The 18,663-nt window shown below is 39.7% G+C and overlaps 1 protein-coding gene across 2 annotated transcripts; it reads left to right on the top strand.

The window, feature by feature from the left end:
• Nucleotides 1-1,480: 1,480 nt before the first annotated feature.
• CD37 (CD37 molecule) lies at nt 1,481-17,882 on the top strand. 2 transcript variants are annotated; one of them, XM_039335252.1, is made up of 10 exons: nt 1,481-1,615; nt 4,966-5,041; nt 5,212-5,284; nt 6,389-6,513; nt 7,840-7,914; nt 9,651-9,755; nt 10,738-10,923; nt 12,732-12,815; nt 13,442-13,527; nt 16,280-17,882. In XM_039335252.1, exons 2-10 carry the CDS (start codon nt 4,976-4,978, stop codon nt 16,290-16,292), a joined length of 813 nt encoding a protein of 270 aa, XP_039191186.1. In that variant the 5' UTR covers nt 1,481-1,615; nt 4,966-4,975; the 3' UTR covers nt 16,293-17,882. The 2 variants fall into 2 exon arrangements, with proteins under 2 accessions (XP_039191186.1, XP_039191187.1); XM_039335253.1 differs by lacking the exon at nt 13,442-13,527 and having other exon boundaries at nt 1,482-1,615.
• Nucleotides 17,883-18,663: the final 781 nt, after the last annotated feature.

Genomic DNA, 18,663 nt, shown 5'->3' with positions numbered 1-18,663 from the left:
GATAACGTACAGGTACTCCTCGATTTACAACCACAACTGAGCCCAAAATTTCTGTTACTAAACGAAACATTTGTTAAGTGAATTTTGCCCCATTTTATCACTTTTATTGCCACACTTGTGTTAAATGAATCACTGAGTTGTTCAAGTAATAACACAGTTGTTAAAATTGCTGTGATCTGTTAGCCTGAACCCAACAAGTTGACAAAACTGGCAGTTTCTGTGGCGAAGTGATGAACTATTGTAAGTCGAGAACTACCTGTAATTTATTGTTTCTCAACCTCAGCCATTTTTAAAATCTGTGGACTTTAATTCCCAGAATTCCCTAGCCAGCATGACAAACAGTGCAATTAATGCTAGATTACTCTTTACACCTAACGGCCAAAAAAACAGAACAAAATCCAGGCCTCCCACCTCTAAAAATAAGTATAGGTAGTGCTTGACTTACAAGAGTTCAGTTAGTAACCATTCAAAGTTATGTCAGTGAAAAAAGTATTTTATGACCGTTTTCACACTTATGACCATTGCAGCATTCCTATGGTCACATGATCAAGTTAGACAGGTGGAAACGAACTGATATTTATGAAGGTTGCCGTGTCCCAGCGTCCTGTGATCACCTTTTGAAACCTTTGGCCAAGCAAAGTCAATGGGGAAGCCAGATTCACTTATGGAATTTGTTGTTTCACTTAACAACTGTGGCAGGAAAGGTCATAAAATAGGGTAAAACTCACTTAACAGATATCTCACTTAGCAACATAAATTTTGGGCTCAATTGTGGTCGTAAGTCGAGGACTACCTGTCCTGTATTATTAAACTCACTGGCAAAATTCAGATTCCTGCTAAAACAAAACCTAGTACAACTTACGGAGAATATGAAACTTAGCAGTTCTTTTGGATGGGTTTATTTGTCTCCAATACACGTTGTAATATAGATTACACTGCCTAAGAGGTCCTCTAATTACTGTGGAAAACACACAACATTTGCTGTGATCTAATGCGTGAACCCAGAAGTTGACTGGCAGTTTCCGTGGAGAAATGATGTCAACACGAATGTTCTCAGTGACGCATATATTTACATAAGTCTCGCTCAGAAGTAGAATTCCATAGAATTCACTGGCATTCCCTCTCGAGTATCTTATTTCTATTGCTTTACTAACTAACGCATTAGGAGCCCGGCTTGTACAGTATTACATTTCTTTTGGACTTTTTTTTTTAAACCCAGGTGTGGAAGGCGCAGGAAATAAACGTCATGAAACCATCCCAGACCCCTGTCGCCCCCCCCCAACAACTTTTGTTTTCCTAATGAATGGAAAACCCTTAACAATTACAAAGAAAGAAAAAAAATCCGGGGGCGGGGAAAGCCCTCTGGTAACTACAAAGCTGCGGATGGAACTTTGGAGTCTATTAATTATTCATGTTTGAGCCGCGCCTCCCAGCTATTACTCGCGACCAATGAAAAACGAGAGAGGCAAACGAAGGCGGAGGCGCCTTTGGGGGAGGGAGAGAGGGATGGATGAAGTTTGGAACTGGCTCATCAGAAGACAAAAAGAAAAAAAAAGGCGATTTGTGTTGTGATAGAAGCAGAAGAGAGAGAGGCGAAGGCTGTTTGGCTGATAAGGCAAGTTCAAATGGGCGAGAGGGTTGTAGGGAAGGAGAAAGCTGTTGTGATCAACTCTAGCTTAGGTGAGGAGGGCATGGGGGGAGAGTTGTTGGAGATCTGGTGCAGGAAGGGCTGATTCCTCCCCCCCCTTCAAATGACACATTGATTACAAAGGAGTGAATCATGTTGTGAAGAGTGCACAACCATAGTCAGAATTTGGATGGATATGTAATGTCTGTGCGTGTTTGAGGAGTTTAGTAGGCCAGGGCTAAAAGAGAGACCTTGGGGTGTTGAGCTTAAGCGACTTATGATATAAATTCATGGTGGTTTAATGCTAGCTAAGTCAAATAAATCTGCCTTTCCCAGCCTGAGACCTTTCGTTTGGTTGGACTACAGTCTATTATGTTTGTGCATCATGGAGGGGAAGTTTTTGTATGTAGAGAGTTGTGTGAAGCAGGAGGTGAGTGGTGGGCAGGTGAATGCCAGTTGTTGAGTGCTTCAAAGGTGGTTGTGAGAATTGTTTTTAGAGGGTGAGAGATGGGAACAGGAAGGAAAGTGCTCCACTGATTGAGAATATGGGACCACACAAAATTGTAAAAAGGCATCTTAGTTGTTCTAGTGTACTTGTGCATTTGGAGAGCCCAGAGAAAAGTGTCCTTGAATATTGCCGAATAAGGTAGCTTTCAAGAAATTGAAAATTAGTTTGGGAAAGTCCAAATGCTTTTTCTAAACATGCATGTAGGAGAGCACGATTGCACACACAATTTCTGGTGCTATTTAATATAATTATGTGGAGTTATATAAGTGGCACAGACTGCAGAGATACCACGTGCATAATGAATAGCACTGTCTGAAATGTTTTCTGAATTAAGATGTGAAAAAGTGGGGCAAAAGACACCTCATGTTTTCAGAGATACATGTCTATGAATCTAAATATGGGTTGTCTTCAGTTTTATATTAGAAATTGACGGGTATAAGTACAGAAATAATTGTGGTGAACACATGCAAAGTAATAAATAGGGATCTGCAACAGAACTGAATATTATATATCTATTCCATATCTTTTGGGAGATGTGGGGAAAAAGGAAATAACAATTTAATAGTGTACCGTAGTTAGGTATTTTAAAATGGAGATACTCTGTGAAATGCGCAACTTGCATGAGAATAAATGTAGGAAGTCTGTTAGCTCATCCGACAGAAAGTTAGATGTATATCGGCAAAGAAACTAAAATGGCACCTCATGAGTTTGTGTGAAAGTGGGGGTGGGTGGATAGAATCACTTACATCAGTACCCCAGGAAATGACTTTATCTTTCGGAGAATCTGTGACACACTAACTCTGAAACACAGCGCTTCCTCTTCTGCTTCTCTCTCAGATGTCTTATGAAACTTTTTCAGTGGTAGGGAAATATAATCTAAGCGAAAATTATGATGAAAGTTCCCCTAGTTTTCTGAAGTACTACATCTGGACTGCATGTGATTTTTATCCACCTGTTTTCTAAAACTTAAAATTCTGGGTATGAAAGTAATAGCATTTTCCTAATGTTACTCCGACAGTTCCCATCCAGTTTTCCCTATCACCCCATCTTCCCTCCTATTATGGACCCTCAGTATGCTCAGATCTCATTGGTTTGGATTGTATTTATTTCTCCAACTCTTTTAAAAAATAAAATCTTTCTGCTTTCTGCTTTCTGTTTTGGTTTGGTATTTCAATAGACCTTGGGGTTCCACAAACTTCTAGTATTTTCCTCTTCTCATGCTTATACACATCCACATGGAAAATCAGAGTTTGGTTTTGCTATTAATATATAGAATCCTGTTGATGAACACAATTTTAAATTTCAGGCTCAATTGTGGGAAGGTCTGTACAGTATAGTTACAAGAACATTTCTAGGCCAGCTTTCATCACTCGGATACCCTGCTAATATGTTGGAAGAGAAAAACTGGAGAAGAAAGTAAAAGAAATCTTCAGCCTGGAAGAAAAAAATGGATTAACTTTTATTAATAAATTAATAAAATGGTAAATTATGAGAGTTGAAGTCTAACAGGCCTGGAAGATATCAGGTTGAGGAATGCTGTGATATGTCTCTAAATATAATTTAATGTCTGTGAAATGACGTATTTCAGAGGTTGAGCAATGCCCAAGTTTCAGTTGTCATGAATTTTCAGGGGTATCCTCAGGATGTGTGTGTGTGTGAGAGAGAGAGGGGGGGAGAAAATAGCCCTTTCTCTACCCTTTGTATTGACCAATTCTGTGGAAACTCCTGACCATCCGCAGATAGAAAAACAACATGTACTCTTGATATACCTCAGATTTCTTAAGCCTGGCAATTTTAAGATGTTACCTGGTTGGGGAATTCTGGGAGTTAAAGTCCAGACAGTTTAAAGTTGCCAACTTTGAGAAACATTCATGTACAGCCATGTTCTGTCATTGCAGCATCTTGAGCTGTTTTCAGAGATACAGCCACAATATCTAGTTTAAAAAACCCTTCAAGATTCAACTTAAGGGTGGGACCTGTTAATCATTTGGAAACAGCTGGCACTGTCATTGTTATTGCCAACAAACTGTGTCTTCCTTGTCAGTGAATAATGTTTTCTTACCTTTTTCAAATAATTTCTGGAATCTTAGAACTAGCTTCTGGTTCTCTGGAACCAAGTGGGCCATTGCTGTGATCTCACTCTGCAGATTTCAAGGTTACAATACAAGTAGTTCTCAACTTACAACAGTTCCTTTAGTGACCGTTCAAAGTTATAATGGCACTGAAAAAAGTGACTGACTGTTTTTCACAATTATGACTCTTGCAGTATCCCCATGGTCACATGATCAAAATTCAGATGCTTGGCAACTGACTCATATTTATGACAGTTGCAGTGATCATCTGTTGCGACCTTCTGACAAGCAAAGTCAATGGGAAAGCCAGATTCACTTAACAACCATGTTACTAACTTAACAAATTGCAATGATTCACTTAACAATTATGACAAGGTCATAAAATAAGGCAAAATTCACTTAATAACTCTTTCACTTAGCAATGTAAATTTCAGCTCAATTGTGATCATAAGTCAAGGACTACCTGTAGAGGCCTAGACTCCAATTTTTAGAATCCTTCCTTTTTTTTAATAAAGTCCCTCAAATGATGTTCTGCATATTGCCTATAATCAGGGGTAGGCAATCTTGGCTCTTTTATAACTTGTGGACTTCAACTCCCAGAATTCCTGCTCAGGAATTCTGGGAGTTGAAGTCCACGAGTCATAAAAGAGCCAAGGTTGCCTATCCGTGGCCTACACTGATGTAGATGGGGCTTGGAAGGGGCTTGGGTCTCAGCTAACATAGAATAAAACTCAATGTTTTTTTTCTCCTTCCAACAGGAAGAAGATAATGTCTCACAAAGGATGTCTCAGTGTTACAAAATACTTCCTCTTTCTCTTCAATCTTTTCTTTTTTGTGAGTACATGGCTGGGGGCCAGTTGCATAGCCAGCTAGAGAATTATGATTTGCAGCCAGTTCGTGAAGCTGTGTTTATGCAGGGTGGGAAAAGAGGAAAGAATGGCTACTATACGTAGATGTATACTTTTTAAAACAATCAAACTGAAAATCTCTTTCCCCTTCTTCAGATCCTTGGAAGTCTGGTCTTTGGCTTTGGCTTATGGATACTTTTTGATCAAAATAATTTTGCTTCCACACTTGGTAAGTTTCCATCTCCCTCAGAGACCGACTTCCTTTTCTAAATACTGTAGAGAATGTTTGATCATAATTGGGACTGGAAAAATTCATTGTCAAGTGGTGCAGTCATGTGACCACATCTGATTTTATGACCTTTTTTGCCATCGTCATTAAATGAACTATCGTCCTCAGGTTTTTTTTATTAGTTTATAATATAAAATACAAAAATACAAAGAAAAATATTAGGGAACCAGGGGAGGGAGAAGGAAAGGGAAAGGTGTAAGGAAAGGGGAAAAAATAAAGAAAAGGCATTGATTTCCAACTCCGTTTGGTGCACTATAATAAGATAATAGCATCAAACCTCAACTTTTTATTTTTCCATAATAGTATAAACTAGCCATTTCTGTAACAACAAATCTAATCGGTAAAACCCAAAATCAAATTTTTGTTTTTTTCCACCTCAAGCAGAAGTGGTTTCCAAGTAGAAACAAAAGTAATTGTGTGTTTTTTTTCTTTAACGAAGGCAATCAATGTAGCCATCTCTGTTAACTTCATCAATTTTTGCAGCCATTCATCCATTGTGGGAATCAAAGTGTCCTTCCATTTTTGTGCATAGAGTAATCTTGCTGCCATCAACATATATAACATCAAAGTTTCTAGTTTTTTTCCCCATTTTTTTCCTCACTATCTTGCTCTTTAAGTGAGATGTGTGATGTCCATTTCCAACCTTCCCTGCCAGCTTCCCCGTTGACTTTGCTTGTCATAAGCTGGCAGGATGGTGCAACTATTGTAAATACATGTCTGTTGCCAAGCGCCTGAATCACAATCACATGACCGTCACAATGCTGCAGCAGTTGTAAATGCAAAGATCAGTTATAAATCACATTTTCAATGCCATTTTGATGTTGAATAGTCACTAAGCAAATGGTTGTAAGTCAAGGCCTATGTAGCTCTTTTTCAAAAGACTTAGGCTTCTTTGGACATAGGCCCAGTAAACCGGGCTTGAGTCTTCCAAACATTTCTGTCAGTTGAGGAACAAGGAAAGAATAGAGACTGCTTATTATTATTGACTTCTTTTCTATCATTTGTATCTTTTCAGTTCTTGATTGTTTCTTCCTTCCTTCACAGGGTCCTCATATTATGCTCTCAAAATATGGTCCTACATTTTCTCGGGTGCGGGCATCCTAACAATGTTATTGGGATTTCTTGGATGCTTGGGCTCTCTCAAGGAAATCAAGTGTATGCTAGGACTTGTAAGTAGCTGGGTAGAAGCTGTGGGCCTCTATTCTGGTGCTGTCTAAGAAAGGGAAATAACATTTATTGGGTTCAGTTAGGTAGGAACATCATGTTGCTCCTGTATCCAAAATGATACTCCTCTTAAAAAAAATTTTTTTTAAGCATTATAAATACTTCACCAAATGGAACAAGTTTTGAAAGATTTTGGTGATCTTTTCAGGAAGACAAAAATCTTCTGAAGTTTTGAGATGAAACATTTAAGTTCTAAGAAATTTGGTGGGCAATTTGAGAAGAATATTTTAACCATGTGATGCAGACTTGTGGGATAGAGCTTAGGGTGAGAAAAAGTGGCCAACTCCTGGATTAAAGTAACAAATTCTGGAAACTAGGATTTCTCTGGAAACTGGATCTTCAGACTAAGACAGTGAGATAACATGAAAGCGAAGAATTATGCAATTGAAAAATTGTGAATAATCTTTACTGTGGGGTCCTTGGTGCTCTCTGAGCATGGTTGTTTTCTTGCAAATGTTTCATTGCCAAACTAAGTAACTTCATCAATGACTAATACTGATGATGTGACCGAATTTGGTAATGAAACGTCTCCAAGGAAACTACCAAAGTCAGACAGTAACAAGGACCCCACGTTCAACGCCAAACTACAAAAATTCTATTCCGTTGGAATCATTAACTCTATGAAACAACTGAAAAAGCTGATATACTTTATTTGGAGGGTAGGTGTAACTGTGCTGACACTTATATGGCATTCAATTACAAGAAGAACTCATGAATACTATATGTGGGCATTTATTTCATCTTTAATATAAGACTAATGATGGCACAGCATTCTAGTTAATTAGTGGCTCAGGTGATCCCTCTAGATCCGGGTAGAAATCCGGTTGTGTGCCTTTTAATAACACAACAGAATAAAGGAAGGAGAACCTGTATAGTGCATGATGTGGTAATTTCCCAAGAGGCTTTTGTAGTGGGAAATGCAGAAAGGTAATTATGCTCTGTGGTATTTTCACTTTGTAGTGATATATTTGGTACCTTGTGATTTAGCTGCAGATGGGGTTTCAATGTTTACAGCAGTGGTTCTCAGTTTTTAATGATGGCCGCTAGATTTTTTTTAATGGTGATTGCTTGGAGGTCAGGTATAGCATGTGTCTGTATTTTAATAATACCTCTCAGATATAGGGGAAAATGCAGATTAAAAATAAATTTAGCATGCTTGTTTGTAAGAAACTTGAAGAAATGTTCCTGTGAATGAATGAATGAATAAATGAATAACTGATACCATGGTGATGTTGACTGATTTTGCTGGCCTTTTTTCTCTCCATCAATAGTACTTCGCCTTCCTATTGCTCCTGTTCGTTGGTCAAGTCACCATTGCAATCTTGATACAGACACACAGCAACACGGTAAGCAGTGTCATAAGTCAGAAGATTTCTCATAAAATGGTCACCATACACCTATTTCAACAATGCTTCGTTCTACCAGAAGGGGTTTTCCCCCCTTCTCATTCCCTTCTTTTTTTATTTTACTCTTAGTCCTTGACCTGGTCTATATCTTGGATAACAGCCTTCCCAAAGATCATGCCCCTTGATAGCTGAATGCTTCTTTGTATATACAAGGGCCCACGTATGCAAGGGAATCTAATGTTCTCTAGATCAGGAGTCCCACCATTTTGCAAGTATACTAGGCAACCTTGGCTCTTTTATGAGTCCACAAGTCATGGCTGGCTCAGGAATTCTGGGAATTGAAGTCCACGAGTCATAAAAGAGCCAAGGTTGCCTACCCCTGAGCTAGACTAAATCCTTTCTCTCTTTTTTTCTTTTTCCCTTTCCTTTCTCTTTCCCTTTCTCTTTCTCTGCCCAGAACAAAAAAAATAAAATAAAATGGGTGGGGGAGGAATGACTAGGGCCTGTGAAAGAGAAGAGTCAATTTACACTCAATATTTCTGTGTCCTTAGTGACTCACAGAGCAGATGTGTGGCAGGGTATATAATAGAGTGAGAGAAAAGATATATACATATACATGTACATGTACATGTGGGTGTATATATATGTAGGTCTTCTCCGGGAGTAAATGTGATGTTTTGTGATTTATTAATTGCAAAAATGTCTGCTTTTTGCCACTTTTTTTCATCTGGCTTATACTACAGCCAAAGTTAGCAGTATCCCTCTCCCATTCTTTGTGCAGGCTTTGGGTTCTTTAAAATCCTTTCATAACAAGTATGCATACTGTATGGTGATGCCTTTAATAATTGGTTTGATGCCTTAGCAAAAGTAATTAAGGCTTGGGGGTTAAAGTCTTGCATGATGCAATGAGTAAAAGAACTAGCTCCCTTTCTGGAAGGGCCGGGTGATCAACAACTTTGTGTGAGGTGCTGAGAGGATGGAAAAGATTTGGTGTTATCATCACTGTTCTCCACTGCTGGATTCTCTGGGAAAGGAAAATAAACCTTGCATCCTGTTTGGTTTGAACTTTTGTCCACTGAGAGTAGAGTTTGGACAGAACCTCCCATTCTACTTCAAATAAAGGTAGTCCTTGACTTACAACAATTCATTTAGTGACCGTTCAAAGTTACGGCACTGAAAAAATGACTTATGACCAGTTTTCATACTTAACAACCATTGCAGCATCCCCATGGTCACATGATCAAAATTCAGACACTTTGCAATTGACTCATAGTTATGACAATTGCAGTGTCCCAGGGACAGGTGATCCGCTTTTGCAACCTTCTGACAAGGTCAATGGGGAAGCTAGATTCACTTAGCAACAGTGTTACTAATTCAACACCTGCAGCGATTCGCTTAGCCACTGTGGTAAGAAAGGTCGTAAAATGGAGCAAAACTCACTTAACAAATGTCTCATTTAGCAACAGAAATTTTGGACTCAATTGTGTTCGTAAGTCAAGGACTACCTGTAAATATAATCCAGATTTTATTCCTAGTTTGGTTTTTGAAAGAAGTGGGCACCTGCTTTTTCTATGTTTGAACCAAGCCTCATCTATCAAGGAAGACTTGTCTCCTCTTCTGCGTGCTGGGAGGATTCCAGGGAAAACAGGATGCTGATCTGTCACAGATAGACGCATCTTTGTTTTTACATATGATATAAAGAGCCTAACTAAGTTTGCTATTCCTCCCACATACAGATCAGTTCAACAGTGGCTGGACACGTAAAAACCATCATTGCAGGCTATGGAACAAACGCATCCCTTTCAGATCATGGTGACAGCTGGGATTTTGTGCAAGAGCAGGTAAGCTGTCTTCCTGTTATGTCACTGTAACAGTAATGTTAGTTTTTCCATCCTTTACCTCCATTGATGTGATTCTTTGGGGACATATTTGGCTGTATGTAGGGTGACTCATATAACATGCTAAGCCATAAGGTGGTTTGTTTAGATTTGGCCTGGTGTGCTGGGTGGATGTAGCCATATGGCTTGAAACTCGTGACATGTAAATTTTAAAATTTCTGGTTGGTTGATATGGCTAAAGCCACGTTGGATGAGTCTAGTCATAGAGTCAACCTACAACTAAACTTAGTTCATTCATCAGGTATGGCTATGATGGCATATTTACTAATATTGATTGCATATATATGTAATGCTGTGGTGGCAAAATGGTTAAAATGTAGTATTGCAGGCTAATTCAGCTCCCTGCCAGGGATTCAGTCCTCACCAGTTCAAAGTTGACTCAGCCTTCCATCCTTCCGAGGTCAGTAAAATAAAGACCCAGATTGTTGGGGGCAATATGCTGCCTATGTAAACCGCTTAGAGAGGGCTATAAAGCCCTGTAAAGCGATATATATGTCTAACTGCTATTGCTATACAGCCCGATTTTCTCCATATTGGAGCTCAAATTGGCATAAATAACAGCAGTTGTTCTCAACCTTGGCAACTTGAAGATCAGTGGATTTCAACTCCCAGAATGCCCCAGCCAGCATGTTCATTTAAGAGTTCTGGGATACATCTTCAAATTGTCAAGGTTGAGAAACATAGGATAAGAGATTTTATGGAGTCTCCCATTTAGGCATGGACCGTGCTCATATCCGCTTAATTTCAGCAAAGGTGTGCCAACCCTGTGCTAGGGAACACTTTTCCTCTAGTAGTTTTTTCTGTTGCAGGATAAAAAGCAGTGATTTTTTTTTAAATGGATGATTCCACTACACAGACAGGAAAGCTTTGTCTCTCCAACCATCTTCTCTTTCTCACTGTCTTCAATCCCATCTCTTTTTCTTAGTTCCAATGCTGCGGCTGGACAGGCTGGACAGACTGGATGGAAAATAGCAGAGTCAGAAATGCCTCAAATAAACAGTTTCCCTGCTCGTGTCGTAACACCTCCGTTCTACCTTCAGCCCACAACAGAACAACTGCCAAGCCGGCCCTCTTTTGCCAAGCAGAGGGACAGTTGCCAATCAACAATAGAGTGAGCGGCCCACGCATTGTTCTTGGGTTGGGGGTGTGCACAATGCAGTCTAGCCCCTTTGGGTACTTGTGGTGACGGCTGCATTCCTCTGTTAACATAAAACAGTTTTTAAATACTTGACCCAAATCCTGCAGGGGAAAAAGTCACGGAATGCCAGCATTCTCTGTGCCCACCAGTATTTGTATCCAGAATGTTTAGGCAATTGTTTAAAGGGGGGCAGGGAAGCATGCAAGTGATTGTATGACAGTGCCTGAAAAGGATGCCAATTCCTGCTCTTTGGGGAGAGGGAGGGGGAGAATTTGTGCACAAGATATTAAGCTTGCCATGTTCATTCTCCTGTTTAGTTCCTGAAAAGAGATGGCTTAAGAGGCAATTGGATATGGGAGATTATTGTTAAAAAAAATATATAAGAAGGAGAGCATAGATGGAACAGCTTATTCCAATGCATTTGGGAGATGCCAAATTGAGGGAAACTGTAATAGATCTTCCGGTAATAGATCTTCCAAAAAAGGGTGCTGTATATTGATTGATTCCAATTTTGAGGCTCTCCAACTCCTTGTCAACTGATTGGCTTACAAATAAACAAAACATAGAAAACATGGCAAACTATAAGAGCAAAACTAAGCTAAATTAAAAGGACCGTCCCCCAACCGAGGCCTGGGTGAACACCCAAGTTTTTTTTAGTGATTTCTGGAACATCATAACAGCTTTTGACCAGTTTGGCACTTTCTAGGTGGGTGGTTGATTTGATGGTAGTCAGAAATAGGACCGTTCAGAATGAAATATATACATATATACATACATACATACATACATACATACATACATACATACATTCCTATCCTATCCACTTATATTGATTTCATATCACTATGCCATTGTACCTTGTTCTTACTTTTTCCAACCATGAAAGAATAGAATTAACCTACGTGCAAAAAGCAGTTGTACAGAAGAGAATTACACACTATTTTTGGGACCACAGTCGATATATCCATTTGATATAAGTATTTATTTCTGAGTAGCATGCATTTCTGTTTATAAAAACGGAATAATAAAATGAGAAACAGTTGTGCATGATTATAATAATGCTATTTAAAAAGAAACAAAGGCTACTGAGAACAAAGCATGTAGCCACAGCCACAGCATCTATTTTATAATTTAAAGCCAAGTGTTACACCTCTCCTAACCCGTAACAGGGTAGGGCTAATCAGATCTCGGGGTTATGTTATTCCAAATAAATATGGCTGCAACAGAGAAGACTCTGCATCTTGGGCCTTGTAAACCACCTCCTTAAGGAAAAGGGCTTGGAGTGAAATCTATTTGGATGGACACAAGCTACTGGGGCAAGTTGGTCTTGTAAAATATGTAGGCCCTTAGCCATAGAGGTATCAATTTCAGCCTCTTTTTGCTGAGTCCTTGAAATGAACAGCCAGTTGGTCTGGGAGTGATGAAAGGAAATGGGTATTCATACACTGCAAAAGTAATTTGTGGGGCTCAAGGCTTCCTGATATGGAAAAGGACAGTGCCATGGGTGTTTCTGAACATTAGTAAGAGGACTGGCAAATGCAAGGCTAGGGTAAGAGTGCAGAAAACAAAGGTGAGGTGTTCTTTCTGATATTGTGTGTGTGTGTGTGTGTGTGTGTGTGAGAGAGAGAGAGAGAGAGAGAGAGAGAGAGAATGTGTTTTGGCTATATCTGCTGGGCTGCAATGTGGGAGTGAGTGAGATGTGCCTTATAATTGATCTGACAAGGGTTATGCTTGGAATTCCATCTGATGCTCCTTTTTAATGTATTTTTTCTCCATTGCAGGGCTGCAGGGAGAGCGTCCAAACCTGGCTGAACAATAACCTCATCAGCATTGTAGGGATCTGCCTTGGGATTGCTCTCCTAGAGGTAAGCGCTCCTCACTGACGACTGGGTACAGCTACATTTCTACCAACAGAAATGTAGAAATAATAACAGAGATGTGCAAATATTGATGGGTTTGGGGACCTCCCAAAATCATTACAAAATCATTCAGTTTATACCACCTTGTATGGTATTTATTTTCAGGACTGCCCAAAGACATTTTGTAATAATAGCAATCTTCTTTTCCCATCAACCCCATTATATAAAGGTATGTAGTATTGAAATACAATTGGGTCTTGTAGGCAGAAAATCCTATAAAGGCCATCCTTTCATCCTCTGGAATATTAAGCTAAATATTTAAATATTCGATGCTGTTTCATGGAATTCAGATTTGCGTGTTTTGAGATCTAATTTTTTTAAAGCATCCAATAGTCATAGCTCTCTGGGTACTTTGCTGTTTGATGATGGAATGATCCAAACGTGGTTTGTTTTTTTTCTGCCTGGCTAAGGTGCCATTATATTTTTGCCATCAGTGTCCCTACCAGTCTACTCATTTCGATCAAGAGGCATTGCTGGTGGGCAGCTGAAATGTTTATATGTGCTTGGTTGTGAGTGCATTACATGATAAAGAATTGAGGTCTTCATCTCTTCATCCTGGATCTTTCTTGTAGTTACTGCAGCTGCTGTGCATGTTGCTGGTCACTGCATTAGAACACAAGGACCTGCATAGTGGTGGCTCCCAGGAGATCCCTAACAGGTGGCTAAAGAGGGTGCATAGATTTTTCTAGCTTTCTGCCATGCCTTGTTATTTGTGTCTTCCTAAGTTGGGAAGGATGTGTGCATGTCCTTTTCTGTGCATGTCCTTTTCTATGTGACCTGTGTGGCTCATGAGTGCAGTGCAGGGACTACTGATTTTTCTTGGGTGCAAGCATTGGCCAGAAAAGCTGCTGTCATCATAGTATCATGCTTGTGTATTTGCAGGGAAGATGCTCAGCAAATGTTGTGCTTCTGAAAGATCCCATATGAATCCTTGTGAATTCACCTAGTCCTAGCCCATTTCCTCTATCTGGCATCTTCTCATCTGCTGGATTATAATGTAGAATAGTGTAGTAATTTTAGAAATATGATTTAGGCCAGGAAGACTTGGGATCAAGTGGTGCAGTGGCTAGAATGCAATATTGCAGGCTAATTCTGCTGACTGCCAGGGATTCGATACTCACCGGCTCAAGGTTGAGTCAACCTTCCATCCTTCCAAGGTAGTACAAAGAGGACCCAGATTATTGGGGGCAATATATGCTGACTCTGTAAACCACTGAGAGAGGCTGTAAAGCACTGTGAAGCAGTATATAAGTCTAAGTGCTATTGCTATTGCTATCAAGTTTATTCTAACTGTAGTTTATTGGCTAATGTTGGGCCATTCACTCTTTCAGCCCAAACTTGGACAGTGGTTGCTTGTTAACATAAAATGAGATCCTCTGTGGAGCTCCCATGAGCTCTCACACAAAACAATGCAAGAAATAACAATTCTCATCACCCCAAGCAAGCACAGCCAATGGTTCCTGAGGATGATGGCCAATTAGTCCAACACAACTGGAGGAGACATCAAATAGCTTTCTCTTTAAGCATGTGTAGAGATTACCTTTCTGGAAATCGGTTGTTCTCCTTACTGACTTTCTGAATTGGCTGGAAGACAATAGATTATGTGTGTGTGTGTGTGTGTAGGTTAAGAGTAGTTTGTTTTGGAAAATTGCGATTGATTGTGTTACTTCCATATTTTTTCTTTAAGAAAAGCAAACACAGCTGTTTATGCTGTTTTTTTTTTTTAAATAAACTGGCATATATCCAAAGGGCCTGGATTTTAAAGAAAGAGGTAGAAGAGGAACATAGTGTTTTTCTGGTATTCCCCAATGAGAGTCACATAGATCTGGAAAACCCATGAAATTAATCTAATTTCTGATGCAGATCTAAATTTAAAAACAAGACATGCTTGCAGTTCTTTTCCAATGGTCCCATAATGAATTCTTCTTCTTTCATTATTCCTCCTGTCTGTATTTCTAATGCCATCCAAGAAGAGCTTTTAACCTTTGGGCCTTTATGGGTAAGCCCTGCCTATGGTTGCAGCCCAAATCCTTAGCTGTTTCAGTGTGCTTTCGATAGGTTGACTGCTGGGTATATGCATATGCCCGCTGTGTTTCTCAACACCTACACACCCTACTCTTGGCATAGGTCTAGGCATGTCTGAAAAGGTGAAGTGTTGATTTGCTTCCCAAAGTGATGCATGAGCCCCTGGGTTATGTTTGTGCTACTCCTTAATTCTCCCTTGTTTCTGAAACCTCTTTCCATTTTTATAATCATTTAAATTATTTCACATACCTGCTGCATAGGGACACCTACCTGGAGTTTTGGCAAGGTAATTCATTCCAAAGCATTGTCAGGCCTCAATGTTCCTCAGTGCAAATGTGTCAATGTCCACAATGCTTTGTTTTTCCCACCCTATTCCTCCTTTGCAAGTTAATGTCTTGCCTGCATCTTGTGCTGTTGCAAAAAGAGCTTTGCTGCCCCCCCCAGGCCAAATTGATACATGTAAATGAAACATGTCATGCTATGGGGCCCAAGAACTACAGGTGCTATAGTTACTTGAGCACCAATAAGGAGAACTGGAGAGGGCAAATGCAGCAGAGAACAAAAAAAAAAAAGCAGTTAAGAGAGACTCAAAATGCTACAGGGCAAAAACTCACCCTTTTTTAAGCATTGATAGTCACCTTCCCTCCTTCCAGCAAGATATATTCTATGAGTCATTCTGGTTTCCGTAGCTTCTTTCCATCGTGTCTATTTACTTTCCCTGTGGTGGATTATATTTCAAGAATTCCGCAGCCAACCTTAGCATTGCTGATCCATGTGTCTGGAGAGCGCCCAGATAAGGGAAAGCACTTCAAGGATAATGGGGATTGTAGTTCAGCACACATGAAAGGCACCTGGTTGGGTTCAATAAGGATTCAGAGATAGCTACTGTACTCATGAGTTGTAATTTCAGGGCTTAGGTCTAGACTAGGAGTCTTCAAACTTGACCCTTTTATGACTTGTGGACTTCAACTCTCAGAATTCCTCAGCCAGCGTGCCTTCAACTTCTAGCTGGCTCAGGAATTCTGGGAGTTGAAGTTCACAGGTCATGAAGGGGCCACAATTGGCATGCATCCAACCTTCCCAGTGCAATGGATTCCCAACTTCCAGAAATCTGAAGCAGAAATACTGGAGATTTCATTTTTGAGAGTGGGCAACTAAATTTCATTTTTGATGTGTGCCGTTGTGCCCACAGTAAAAAAAAATGACAATAAAGGTTATCTTATCTTATTGAAGTCTAACCAATCTGAAGGTTATGGAATCAAATTGAGAATCTTATATAATTTTATTTTTGCTTTGCAAACTATTCCAAACATGGAGTTTAGCTTTTCTTATGATAGAAGTGTGGTTGCTGTTTCTTTTACTAAAATCTCTCTTTTTCCCCACAGCTCTTCCTCATGATGGTATCGATGTTTCTGTGTAGAACCGTTGGTCCCAACTACGACAAGCTTGCTCGTTATTCCTAGGCAAACAGACTTTTGGGGGAAATGGCATTGAAAAAATGGCATTCCATCTTATTTAGACATTCCACCCGGGTTTTAAAACAGTACATTGTAGAGCTGCAGTTACGTTCAGCAAGTTTACTATCTCACTTTCTTGTCCTAAGTGATCCAGTCTTGGAAACTGAGATGAAACTTTCAAGAATCAGAGCAACCAATAAGAAAACAGAGTAATATGAAGCAGGTTTTTACCTTCAGTTAGTTAAAGATAATTTAGCTCTCTAAAAAGTATAGCCGTATCGGCTTTTGGTGTCACATAAATCCCCAAAATAGGATAAAGAATTCTATGTTTTTATATTGCATTGCCCTGGAATGCACAGATTTTAACAGCCAAGCTCTGGTCTACTTTTGCATGAGAACTATTTAACCATAAATTACTTATTGCTAGGATCTGTCAAATACAACCTGAGAAAAATTATTTGTTAAGCGCATATACATATTATAATTCAACACTGCCCCCAAATCCTTTAATACGGCTGTTTTAGAGGTAAAGCTAAAAATTTTACTTTTTTTTTAAGTGAAACTCGCACTCTGTTATTTAATTAACAGTTAGGACTGTGAATTAAGAGTGGTGTTGACCCACCTGATTGGACCAAGAGTTTTTGTATCCTTCCTGCTGCCATTGGGGTGAGATCTATTCATCCAGACTTCAAACATTCTCAACCATACATAGGATATAACCAAACTTCAAACGTTCTCAACCATACATAGGATATAACCAAACTTGAACGTTCTGTGTTCTATGTGTGCTTTAGTATTTAGCCTTTTGTATCGCAATCTTGTCTTGATTTGATTGAATTAATCCGTGTTGAAAACAACTCTGTTAAGAGGGCTGCATTTCTCGCTTATGTTTGGACTAAACTGTTCTATCACAAGTCTTTTCCTCTTGTTGGAGAAAAGGCACAAGGAATCTGAAGTCCATCTGATATTGTTCATTGTTGGCTCCCAAGTGTCCCAGCCTTTATAGACAGTGGTAAGGAATGTTGAATGACAAGTTCTACAACCCTGAATCTGCAAACCTTTGATGGAGCTCATGACCACTAGCTAGTTCAGAGGCAGGATATACCTGAACTGGAGTGAAGAAAGAGGTCTGTTTGCACTGGGAATGTGTTGATATGGCCATTGACACTTCTGTGGATTTTTAAATGGTGCCTCTTTACTGCCCCCAACTCCCCAGCAGGTGCAAATGAAGGGGACATCTTATCTTTGAGCCCCAAAAATTGGACATGGTTTTGCGTTGCGCCTTGCACATTTACAACCCTGTAAAGAGGCAGATGAGAGAACCTTTGTTTTTCTTTTTTGCGGTATTTCTATATTCAGCTTGGATGTTTTAAAACGGAAGCACAAAGGGGGAAATAGTTTGAGGAAGAGGATGCAGGTGGAATGAGGTACCTATATAATTTCACCTCCTTTCTCAACTTACTGTGGTTTGTTCCTTCACAGAACTGGAGGTTTTTTACATTCTATTTTGTAAATAAAAATGATCCATAAACGGTTGTGTTCGGTTCTTTGAACTTGGATGTAAAATAGCGTTTAGCTATTTGCGACTGGTGAATATCCGTAGTTCAAGTGTAGGGTGAGGGTGGAGGTTCGTTCTCCCCCCTTTGTGGGTTGGTTTCCGAATGTTTCGTTGCTGGACTAGGTAACATCTTCAACGGAGTTTAGAGAAGCTATTTAGCTATTTCTCCAAAAAAATGGATGTACTGATACTGATAGGATCCCTGGTCCAATAGCCAAGAGCAAGCAAGCAAAATAAAAGGCATGGCTCCTGGTGAATTCTTAGCCGTGCCCCTTAACTCCGGCTGACCAGTCTATGCTAATTGGCTGGTTTTCAATCATAAAGGCGCCTCCTGAGACATAACAGACTTCTGATGAGTTGCATGCAGCAGAGTGCTAGAAACTGGAATTTAGGATTAGTTCTAGAACAGTAGCTTTAGCTAAGGAGCGATAGTCCTGTTTTTACAAGGATTCCGTTTTGCTGAGCTGGACTTTTTTCACAAGGGGTAAGTGATGGAGCTTCTTCTAACTAACTCTTTGATATATACATCTGATTACTCCTATTTAGCTGGATCTTTTCTGAATTTGAGATCAAACAAGGAATAAGTGCTTCATTGTAGCTGGCAATAAATCTGATGTGGAGTTGATTCCAGATGGTTGCAAGCTGTCTGGATTTAGGACCCAGCTAAATACCCATATGTATTGTCTTAGCTCTGGTACCATCTTCTCTTTGTAAAAAAGATCAAAGTCAGTCTATAGCTGGAGTGGGCAACAGG

The sequence above is a fragment of the Crotalus tigris genome, unplaced genomic scaffold, assembly GCF_016545835.1.
Source record: "Crotalus tigris isolate CLP2741 ecotype Arizona unplaced genomic scaffold, ASM1654583v1 scf7180000017639.5415321, whole genome shotgun sequence".
Lineage (NCBI taxonomy): Eukaryota > Metazoa > Chordata > Lepidosauria > Squamata > Viperidae > Crotalus > Crotalus tigris.
Note: the sequence above shows the minus strand (reverse complement) of the source record. Positions and strands in the feature narration are given on the sequence as shown.

What these genes read in the sequence shown, in the direction of transcription:
- CD37 (XM_039335252.1), top strand. Translation starts at nt 4,976, where the DNA reads ATGTCTCACAAAGGATGTCTCAGTGTTACAAAATACTTCCTCTTTCTC. An exon ending in TCAAGTGTATGCTAGGACTT is followed by an intron (nt 6,514 to 7,839) that starts GTAAGTAGCTGG and finishes CTCCATCAATAG; the next exon opens with TACTTCGCCTTCCTATTGCT. An exon ending in TTGGGATTGCTCTCCTAGAG is followed by an intron (nt 12,816 to 13,441) that starts GTAAGCGCTCCT and finishes TCTTTCTTGTAG; the next exon opens with TTACTGCAGCTGCTGTGCAT.